At 42.4% G+C, this 11,188-nt stretch overlaps 1 protein-coding gene across 1 annotated transcript in view; it reads left to right on the top strand.

Annotated features, from left to right (window-relative positions):
* Window positions 1–11,188, top strand: part of ABCC3 (ATP-binding cassette, sub-family C (CFTR/MRP), member 3) — a 34,803-nt gene extending 23,615 nt beyond the window's left edge. Inside the window, exons 19-30 of the mRNA XM_010284099.1 lie at window positions 644–749; window positions 1,357–1,510; window positions 2,925–3,132; window positions 3,701–4,011; window positions 4,745–4,944; window positions 5,049–5,175; window positions 5,969–6,070; window positions 7,055–7,201; window positions 8,133–8,291; window positions 8,794–8,960; window positions 9,990–10,184; window positions 10,852–11,188. Coding sequence (XP_010282401.1) covers window positions 644–749; window positions 1,357–1,510; window positions 2,925–3,132; window positions 3,701–4,011; window positions 4,745–4,944; window positions 5,049–5,175; window positions 5,969–6,070; window positions 7,055–7,201; window positions 8,133–8,291; window positions 8,794–8,960; window positions 9,990–10,184; window positions 10,852–10,960 — 1,985 coding nt within the window. The 3' untranslated portion in view covers window positions 10,961–11,188. The remainder of the gene's footprint in view (window positions 1–643; window positions 750–1,356; window positions 1,511–2,924; window positions 3,133–3,700; window positions 4,012–4,744; window positions 4,945–5,048; window positions 5,176–5,968; window positions 6,071–7,054; window positions 7,202–8,132; window positions 8,292–8,793; window positions 8,961–9,989; window positions 10,185–10,851) is intronic.

Raw genomic sequence — 11,188 nt, 5'->3', positions numbered from 1 at the left:
TGAGCAGGAAAATTGGGTAGCCAAGAGCAAACTGGGCTTGCTATCAAAGGGGCTACCCAGAGTCTGGTAGTTTTTCTCTGTTTATATGTTGTTGGTTTTTTTTCATAGAGCAAAGTTCAAACGACATTTTAACCTTGGGTTACTTTTCAGCTTGGTTTGATTCTGATAAAATGATACAAGATTAAAGCAATTTGGTGGATGTGACGGTGTTCCCACGCTCTTTGATTGCAGCACTGCTTCTCTCCAGAGAGGCAGAGAGGAACATGCGTGACATCTTCTAGCAACAGCAGAGGCTTGCAGTAGTTCCTGACATGACTCTCCCACCCCAAGATCATGCCTAGAGCATGCCCTATAAGTGAATTTAGCTAGAACCAGCTATAACGCTATTGCTGAACATTTCTGATGCACTAAAGGAACGTGATGTAAATGCATTTGGCAGCCAACCTGCTTCACAAGATCTTTGCAATTTAGTTGAGAGAAGTGATGCACAGAAGGGATGTAAGCAAAGTTATGGGGGAGTTTATGCACTATGATTTTCCGGCTGTGGTGGTGTTTTTTATGACTCTTTGCTTTGTATAGCCACCTTTTTCTGTGCTTTCTGCTTTACTCAGCAGAAAATCTGAGGTGTGATCTTGTCTTGCAGTACTGGAGGAGGAGGAAGTCCTGCTAGCTGAAGACACCCTCAGCATCCACACGGATCTGGCAGATAATGAACCGGTGACAAACGAGGTCCGCAAACATTTTCTTAGGTAAACATGAGGTTCATGTGCTTATAGTCTGTGTCTGGGGTGAAACATATCTGAAGGATGTTAGTCATATACTGCTTCTCAGTCTGGGCTTTTGTTTCCTTAGTTTCCTCGTATAAATAAACTGGTTTAGAGTCCTTTTGAAAATAAATGTGAAAGAACATACAAAGAAGATCAAACATCTATTCCTGCAATCGTATTTTTTTTACTGCTACCAGCTGCATGATAAATAAACCTTTTGTATTGCGCCTTTCCATTGGGAATCTTGGATATCTTCAAAAGTTTTCGTAACCATACGCATAGATACTGTCCAGCTACCACTGATGTGAAGACTGAGAAGCTCGGGGTTAGCTTTGAAATGTCTGTCTTGCAATAAAGCCTCTAAAGGCCTTTACCAAAGAGCCCAGGCCCTGCCACAGCCTTTGTTAGGAACTGTGTTTCTGGCATTGCTAACCAGAGGGGTGGTACAAGCACCCATAGCTGTGAGTGAGGCTGGCATGGCAGCTCGGCAGAAGAGCTGGGAATAAGTCCAATCTGCTGCATCCCAGTCTTGCCTTAGCACTGCCACAATATGCCCTTTTTCTTCTAATGACTCTTTTGTTTTGACTAGGCAACTTAGTGTAATATCTTCTGAGGGAGGAGAATGTCCCAACAAAATGTCAACGAAACGAAGAGTCTGTGAAAAGAAGCCAGCAGAGCCTCCTCTGCCAAGAAAAAATCCTAACGAGAAACTTATTCAGGCTGAAACCACTGAAACAGGAACGGTATGGTTGGATTCCTCGCTCCTTTTCTACATTTTTTTTTTTTCTGTTTGACAAAATAATTTTTATTTCTACATTTGATTCAGTTCTCTTAAATGTGTTGTATAAATCACGACTGCAGGATTTAAGCATTAATCTGGTGGTCACTGATCATTCAGGTTTGGGATTTTGGCGGAGGTTTCTGCACCTGGCAAGGGCTGTATGCTTAGGGGGAAAAAAGAAAAAAAAAAATCTCTTCCAGTTCCTGCCACAGTCACTCGATACCGCGTAGCACTGCGCTCCGTCAGCCCTGACTGTGCACTGCAGAGCTTTCAGCACTGTTGGGCTTCAGACTGTGTGGCTGCTGTCGAGCCCAGCTGCAGCCCCGGGTATTTGGTGAAGCGCAGCAGTGGGTTATAGGAGCTGGCTGCCTGCTGTGTGCCAGTGGATCTGTTCTAAGTGATACCCGCCACCCCATCTTCAAGAGCATTTTATGCTCTTAGGTTCAAAAGGGGCTGTACTCTGCCTGAGCGGGGCCGGGGAGTGAAATGGGAACAGGGAAAAAGGGAAGAGAAGGAATAAAAGACAAGATGGGAATACAAAGGTAAAAGAAAGGGACAGAAAGGAGCAGCAGATGGAAAGGAGCAAGGAGATTTTGTTAAATAAAGCTCCTTCCCTCCACTTCAGAAGTCTCAGAGTGTCCTGTTTAGTCTGATGTACGTGGTCCATGGCAGAGACATGTAATTAACTGTTTCTGTGGATTATGTTAGGTTTCAGAGTCCCTAATCAACAACAATTGTTCATTTGATTATTCCTTCTTACGCTTTTTTAGATACCGAGAGTTGTCCTGAGCCTCTGTCTCTTTTTGCTTCTCCACCTTTTTGCACTGCCATAGAGATAGCAGCTTTACTTTTTTGGCACAAGCATCATCTGTTTATGTTCCTATTGGGGTGCAATAGCATTTGGTGCCTCATTTAAGTGCTGTAAAGACACCTGAATGGAGGCGTATTCAGCATTTTTCCTTAAATAGGCCATTTAAAGTAGTCCTGAGCTCGATACGCCTGCCAAGTTGCTTCTTTGCCTGAGAATCTTGGCTCCTGTTCTTGTTACCCATCCTTTGCTGCCATTTGATCAGCCTCCTCTTCCTCCCCCACCCCTTCCACTGGCATAGTCTTAAAAACCGAAAAACCACAAAACTAATAAAATATAGTTCCTCAAAATGGAGGAAAAGAGTATTTCAGAGAAGTTTCTGACTTGTTTTGAAAGTTGTCTCCCTGATGTGGAGCTCAGGCAGATGAACTGTTCTCTGTGGTATGTTAGAGCTTGGGCATTTTTGAACTTGGTAGTTCCTCTGATGAAGAGGTTTGTTTTCTCTTCTTCTGTCTAAACTCCTGATTGTGTAAGTTGTACAAACCAGCTTTGGTGCGTGATTTTGCAGGTGAAGCTAACTGTGTTCTGGCAATACGTGAAGGCTGTCAGCCCTGTCATTTCTTTAGTGATATGTTTCCTATATTGCTGTCAAAATGCTGCTGCTATTGGGGCCAATGTGTGGCTCAGTGACTGGACCAATGAGCCGGTGATAGATGGGACTCAGCACAACACAGCCATGCGAATCGGAGTCTATGCTGCCTTGGGCCTCTTGCAAGGTGAGACCCCATAAAATCATGATGTCTGAATGTTTAGTAAAGAGGAATTAGGTGGCAAAGCCACCAGACGAGTTGCTGTCCCAAAATTGTTCCCCAAATCCTATCCTAAGCAACGGAAGTAACGTAACCTGGAGGTACAGTCTGAGCTCAACCCAGCACTTTTAATTTTGTTGTGAAGCCCTTGGAGGAGGTTGAACCCTTGGAGGTGACATGGAAACCTGAGAAATAGGTTGGAGAGAAAACATGAAAACTTAGGTGCAGAAGAGACTGAAGGATTGGGGTGAAGTTGTAGCATTAAGATTTCATGGAGTCTTGTGGGAAGCAGAGGGAGGATGGTAGATCTGTCTTACGTGGACAGCATGGTGAAGTCATACAGGACGTGTTCCTGTGCCTCAGGCAGCAGTGACCACGATGCCGTGGTGCTAATGTGCACGGTAAGAGAAGGGTGGATAGGGAATATGGTAAAGCAAAAAAAGCTTCTAGCACAACGGAAACTGCCGAGAGCAAAAGAGCTGTGAATTTGGACCACCATGTTCCCTGGTTAAGACGTCTCCTCTTCACCTGTTAGGCCTCATAGTACTCATCTGCTCCTTCACCCTGGCCATGGGAGGCATTAGCGCAGCCCGGACGCTCCACGCTGCTCTGCTGGAGAACAAATTTCACACCCCTCAGTCCTTCTACGACACCACTCCAACCGGCCGAATCATCAACCGCTTTTCGAAGGACATCTATGTGATCGATGAAGTAATCCCACCCACCATCTTGATGTTCCTTGGAACGTTCTTCACCTCTTTGTCGACAATGATTGTAATTATAGCAAGTACTCCGCTCTTCGCGGTGGTTATAGTTCCACTTGCAATTCTGTACTTCTTTGTGCAGGTAACTGGAAAAATATCTGACTACCATTGCAATGATTCTTATTCCACTGTTTGTGTTTCTCTCTAGGAAAAACAACATGAATTCGGGGGAAAATTGAAATATATGAAGTAACAATGTGTTTATGTAAACAAAACATGATTTACTTCTCTTGGAAAAATAAATATCCTGTGAAATGTCATCATGAAATAAATAGGCATAACCTTTTTTTGCTTTCAAGTAATAACAAATAAGCCTATTGCTAGAGATAGAGCTGCAGTGCACTTCAATATATTGAAGTGTGTATATATTTGACATTGACATGTTTTTAAGATGGTGAGGAGTTAAAATGTTGAAAATAGAAAGCATCAATTTTATTGACTTCTGAACAAAAATGAAGCTTATTTTATAGACTGTAAATAAAGACCTGATAATGGAGGTGCAAATTCATATTTCATTTTCTTGGAAAATTAAGCTCCTACGAACGGATTCATTTTGTTAGGCTATATTAACTAAATTTAAAGGGACATAGATAAATTCAACTTACAGTCTATAGAAATTGCAGTTACCTAATACTCTGTTGTGGAATGAAGTAAAGATCACTTTCTTGAAATTCTTCTTAATTATAGAGAATATTTTGGAGGGTTGAAGTGCATCAGTAACAATCTCCTTTAAATCTTTAACCTAAAAATTTCTTCGCTATTAATTAAAAGAGAAAGTATTTCATGTACCCTTCAATTTTCTCCAAAAATGGCAGCGATTCTACGTGGCTACCTCTCGCCAGCTGAAGCGTCTGGAGTCTGTGAGCAGATCTCCCATCTACTCACACTTCTCAGAAACAGTATCAGGGGCCAGTGTCATCAGAGCTTATAGAAGAGTGAAGTCCTTCGTGGACATCAGTGATCTGAAGGTGGATGAAAATCAGAAGAGTTACTATCCTGGCATAGTATCAAACAGGTAAAAAGGCATATAACTTCTTGTTTCCACGTAGCTAATCCTGTGTTTGCCTAACTGGTCCAAGCAACCATTTACCACTCTGCTTACAACTGCCTTTTTACCAGGTGGCTGGGCGTTCGAGTTGAATTTGTGGGGAACTGTATTGTCCTTTTTGCTGCCCTTTTTGCTGTGATTGGTAAAAACAGCCTGAATGCTGGCTTGGTAGGACTTTCAGTATCTTATGCATTACAGGTATGTATTACAGATTTCTGCTCATTGATGGGTTTGCATTTTTGTATATATTAACAGTAATCTAAGTGCTTGTTGGAGCTGAAGTTAATAAAGAAATAATAAAAATGAGCTGTGGGACATCTGGAAACAGTAGAGATTTACACTGAATGCTGACAGACCATCAGCAAACTCACATGCGGTAGGACTTCAGGGCAGGACTTCAGTAGGAGCATTGAGGTTGTGCTGTGCCCCAGTATCCCCAGCAGCAGCATGCGGGAAGCTCAGGAAATGTCAGGTGCACCCACCAAGAAGAGGTCATTTGAGCAGCATGGGGTTAACATGTCCTGCGTCATGCCTGCTACATAGCATATCTGTGTGTCCAGGTGATCACAGGCTGATCAATAGGATTCATAAATAGGCAAAATAAACTGTATTCACCCAAGCTGTGGACAGTTTAGCTGGTTCAATGGCCTCACTCTTGCCAGAAGCTTTTTAGATACCCTGAGTGTGCTGGATTGCTGTTAGGAAGTTTCCAGTGAGACCCATGACTAGGGGAATGACTTCCAACCAACTTTTTTGAGAGTGCCATTTGTTAACTCGCCGTGGGAGCTATATGCTTCTTCACGTGAGCACCTGATTATCTGTAGACTTCTTGTCCCAGTAACTGTATTAATGTTGATGCAAAGGTGATTATTCCATTTGTAATATTAATGTGAATCCATGTCTTAATAGCGGTGTCTGATTTTGTTGTTATTACTATTATTAAATCTGTTGTTCCTCTGTGGGTGATACTTTGTTCCTTATCTTCTCCAAGGTGACCTTGTCTCTGAATTGGATGGTCCGAATGACTTCGGAACTTGAAACTAACATTGTGGCTGTTGAAAGAATAAAAGAGTATTCAGAAACTGAAACAGAGGTCAGCTACCAAGCAGCAACCATGCTTACCAACAAACGTGGCAAAACTTTAATGTGCACATGTATATGGTCTTTCTTTAGGCTCTTGAGAGACAGTTCGCTCTCTGAGAGTGTTATCATTTAACCTGAACTAGTGTGATGTTTGGAACTGTAATTGATGCTATCACAGCTCAAATTATTACTGCTGTCCTGCAGTCTGTGCTTAGTATCGCATTGTCTGCTACCGTGAGTGGCTGTAGTACAAGAGATGAGTCTGAAGTGTTGATGCGTAGTCCTGCCTGCATGGATGGTGCTCTGATCCTGCTAGTGAGCACAGCCGCAGTACAGGCTATGCACATGTTTTCAGTAGTATTTCTTTTTAATCAGCTTAATCAGTTTTCACCTCCCGTGAGAGAAGAACATCTCTAGGAACACAGTACTGCCTAATCCAGGAAAATCATCCCATCGTCTACCTTTGTTGCCAAATACTTTTAAAGGTGCCAGGTGGAGCCATGCTGGGAAATCTGCTGCTCTGTGGACACACTGGGTTCTCTTAGCCCTGCGTTCATGAGGGGAGACTAAGGATTAGGAAGTGGAGGATCTGAGGAGAGCTGTAGTGTATGGTTCTGAAGATCAAGTATTTAACCTAGAAGCTAAAAGGAAGCTAGGCAAGATGCATGATACATGTTATAAGCCAGAGCTTGAACTGTCATGAAATAGGCAGTGTTCTATTAAAGTTAATGGGAAAAATGTTAATTTATATCCATTGAGGATTTGGCCCTATATGCTCAGACTTTTTTTCCTGTAAACTTCACAACAAAGACCACAATGGGTAGATGCTTAGGAACCCATGTTTTTTTCCCATTATTATAAATCTATTTGATAATGGAGATTTGATTTATTAGATATATTTCTAGTAATCCACAAATGTTGATGTTTGTATCTGAGTTTTAATTATTTTTTTCTTAAACCTATATGAGGCATTTCTGAATTCTGTTTTCCTTAGGCTCCCTGGATCATTGAGGGCAAGAGTCCCCCAGAAGACTGGCCATCCAAGGGAGAGTTGGAGTTCGTGAATTATTCAGTGAGGTACAGGAAGGGCCTGGATCTAGTGCTGAAAGGTCTAAACCTCCAAGTGCACGGTGGAGAAAAGGTGAGTTACCAGCTGTATGTCTTTGCTAGAACTTTGCACTGGGCCTCCAGTGACAACCATGGAGCAAAGGACAGGGGCCACAAGCACACTTGCCCCAGTGGTGGAGACCTACTCAAGCTGGCATTGCAGGAGCCAGCAGTGACAACCGTGCTGTCGCTGTGCCAGCATCCTCCCGGCTGGAGGACCGATTGCGTGGGGCTTTCTGGACTCCTCAAGTTAGGCTGGCAATAGGCTACTGTACCCCACGTAGGAGGCACTAGTGCAAGTGACAAAAATTCAGTGGCAAGAATGCTTTTCTGAAGCAGTGTAGATGGGAGAAGGAATTCCAGCTTTTTCCATTCTCTGACTTTCCCTGTGAAATTTTTGGCAAGGAAGGAAATAACATTCTTTGCTTTCTTAATCAGGAAATTGTCTCTGTTCTGGGAGGTTTGCTTCTTCATGCTTCAATCGAAAGTTCTGGGGTTTGCGTGCTGGTGACAGAACAATTAGCATGGGAAAGTCCTATACTTAACAGGTTCTTAGAAGAGAATTATCCTTATATTAAGCAGACAGGATGACAACTGCCTTCTGGAATGGAGATACACGTGCTTACCATAAAGTCTGAATTGCCCTCTAAAAAACCTTTATTTCTTGTCCTTGAGTGATTGAACTCCTAACATGGGTGCTTCAACTAATCACCCAAAGTTATGTAGGATGACTCTACGTCTATGTGCATATTTACATGCAATATCACTCAAATTACGGGAATGGCAGTATATACGTTACAATGTATGACATGGGAGTTTCTAGGGAAGGATGGTTACATTCTTTCTTAGATTCAAATCTTGTGTCAAACCTCTTAAAGGAATCTTGGAGGTTTGGTTTGGTTGGTTTTTTGGGGTGTTTTGGTTTTAACCACATGCTTTGTTGTTAAACCTGCGATTTGTTGTAGATTGGAATTGTTGGCAGAACCGGAGCAGGGAAGTCCTCCATGACGCTCTGTCTCTTTAGGATCCTGGAAGCTGTAAAAGGGGAAATTAAAATCGATGGTGTGAAAATTTCAGAGATTGGTCTCCATGACCTTCGATCGAGGTTAACAATTATCCCTCAGGTATTGTTTCTGTCTATCACAATAAAGCACGGATCTCTGACACCTTAGCAAACCATAAATAATGGTTTATCCACAGAGGAAAATGCTTTGTTACACTCAGAAAATTGTTGCAGAGAAACAAACTATTTATACTTTAAGTGGTCCTGTTCTGCCACCTTATAAGCTGATGGTGGGTGATAAAACAGGATTTAGGATAAACCATCTTTACAGTTGGAAGTCAAGTTCCAAGTGTGTATAACTTAATGTGTGTGTTCAAAAACGTGTAGATGTGGCACTTTGGGACATGGTTTAGTGGGCACGGTGTGTTAGGTTGACGGTTGGACTTGATGATCTTAAAGGTCTTTTCCAACCTTAATGATTCTGTGATTCTGTGTATTTTCAGAGTGGATGGGATTGGGAGGTGGCCTACCTGCAATGCAACGGAGCCTTCAAAGCAGTAACTCATAATCTGTGCTTAAAACAGCTAAAGCACTTGTCTAATGAAAGATGGTTTTGTATCCAGGATCCTGTTCTCTTTTCTGGAACATTGAGGATGAACCTGGATCCGTTTAATAAGTATTCAGATGAAGAAATATGGAAAGCTCTTGAACTGTCTCATCTGAAGAGGTTTGTCAGCAGTCAGCCATCCATGTTGGACTATGAATGCTCAGAAGGTGGAGAAAATCTTAGGTAAGGAATACTTGAACTAGAAACATACACCGAGCTCTCATTCAGCTGTAACAGTAACACCTGAGCACGGGTTTACACTGTTGTCTGTTGTGTCTGAAATGATTTAGCCACCTATTCCTCTTTCAAGAAAACTACTAAGGCTCAAGCATTTGCTTCCCGTTCTGCCTCTGCCACAAACGATTTGATTCTTCTTTGCTGCTGGGAAAGATTTCTCCCAAACCGAAATCCTGTCTGGTAAAGAAAGAAGTCTCAGGATGGCAGGGTATTAGGAAAGGGCAGTCCCTTAAACATGGTTTGGTAGGAAGGGAAATGCCATGGTAACGTGTACAACTGTTGTGCTGAGGAAGAGTCCTCTGCCTAAACTGACACCTTAGCGATGTTTCTTCTCCATTACTATTTGGAAGACCCATGAAGACATGAATGGGAAGATAGAATGCCATGCTTTGATACGCTGCACTGGCTTCTGAGCCTGTGGTGTAACCAGATTGTCTGTGTCACGAATGTTCCACTCCTTCCTCATCCCGCAGGGACACTCAGACAGAGGCTGTGTCTGGGGTGCGTTTGTAGCAGGGGAGGAAGCGTGGGCTGACCACATATCTTTCTTTTTTTTGTGATGGTAGAAAGGATTTACAGCCTCAGAACATTTTTTTCTTTTCTTTTTGGTTTTTTTAAAGTGTGCATATGCTCAGCGTTGTTAAAACTGTGTGTGTTTCTGAAAATTCAGGTGGAAGCATTGTAATTGCTAGTTTCCCTGGCTTTTGTCACGGTGATAGAAAGGGGGCATTTGGTGGCTCTGCCAGTACTGGGTCAGGCAGTAAGTGAACACATACGCTAAAACTAGCTGAGTAGTGCCGCAGTGTGTATTTATTAGCTCTAGGGCTGACGGACTTGGCTGTTTGCTAAATACTATTGGTTTTTTGTTTGGTAACTTTACCTGGTGAGTGACCTGCTCTAGCACAAGTGATTCTGAGCAGTGGAGAGCTAAGGGCAGTGGGGCCTCGTTTGTGAAAGCCCTGTCTTTGCTTGCAGCGTTGGCCAAAGACAACTCGTCTGTCTGGCAAGAGCATTACTTCGCAAGACAAGAATCTTGATCCTAGACGAAGCGACAGCAGCTATCGATCTTGAGACGGATGATCTTATCCAGATGACAATTAGGACCCAGTTTGAAGACTGCACAGTGCTGACAATAGCACACAGGCTGAACACAGTCATGGACTACACGAGGTAAAAATCTCTTAATGGTGCATGGCGAGGGAGGCTCACGGGTTTACTGGATATGTGAAGCAGCACTTCGAAAGGGTCTGGTTTGTCTCTAGACAGTCACACTGATGCTTTTGTCAGGCAGTATGTAAGCAATGATGTTTAAGCCATATCATGCTAGAATATCCAGACCTGACTTTGCCTCTGTTGGAGTAAGAAACAGGTTCTGTATTCACTAACCAGAGCTGCGCAGGGGATACTGCCCCGTCGCGTTAATGGCACTGTCAGCAAGCTTAGGGATCCTTTTTTAACTAGCAGCTGCTGTAACTTTTTCGCTAACATCATGTCATATTAATTACTTTAAAATACATTACTTCATGAGCTTTTATCTCCTTGGCTTTCTATATTTTCAATTCCAGAACTACCAGTATGACACTGGTTTGGGTTTGGGTTTTTTTTCGCCCCTTATTACCATGGGAGATAGTGAGTGCCCTGTACATTTTTAAATTAAACAGCAGCTCAGGGAGAAAGTTTATCATTTGTTGTGTTTCAACATGTGAAAATAATTGAGCAACACAAAGGCAAGTCAGAGATTAGAGCAGTTTGCTTTGTGATAAAAAGGGGTATCCCATTTCTCTTGAGGAATTCTCTGACACATCTTACCCCCACCACCGCCTTTTGTTTTGCACAGGGTTCTTGTTCTAGACAACGGAACTATAGCTGAATTCGATACACCTGCAAGCCTTATAGCATCAAAGGGTATCTTCTACAGTATGGCCAAAGATGCTGGACTGGCATGAAAAGACGACCCCTTGGGATTTTGGTTTGGGGTTTTTTAATGTTACTGACTTGCCACAAAAGTGACTTGTGAATGTACTGTAACTTACAAAACAGTTTTTGTAGTAAACTAAACTTGTGATATGTGAACAAAGTATTTTACAGTTATAAGGACCAGAAAGTGAATTTTATATTTTTAAATATTTTCTACAAAGTATTTTATTACATGCTTTTTTCCCAAAGAATGCCAA

This window comes from Phaethon lepturus, unplaced genomic scaffold (assembly GCF_000687285.1).
Source record: "Phaethon lepturus isolate BGI_N335 unplaced genomic scaffold, ASM68728v1 scaffold18563, whole genome shotgun sequence".
In the NCBI taxonomy this organism is placed as follows: Eukaryota; Metazoa; Chordata; class Aves; order Phaethontiformes; family Phaethontidae; genus Phaethon; species Phaethon lepturus.
Note: the sequence above shows the minus strand (reverse complement) of the source record. Positions and strands in the feature narration are given on the sequence as shown.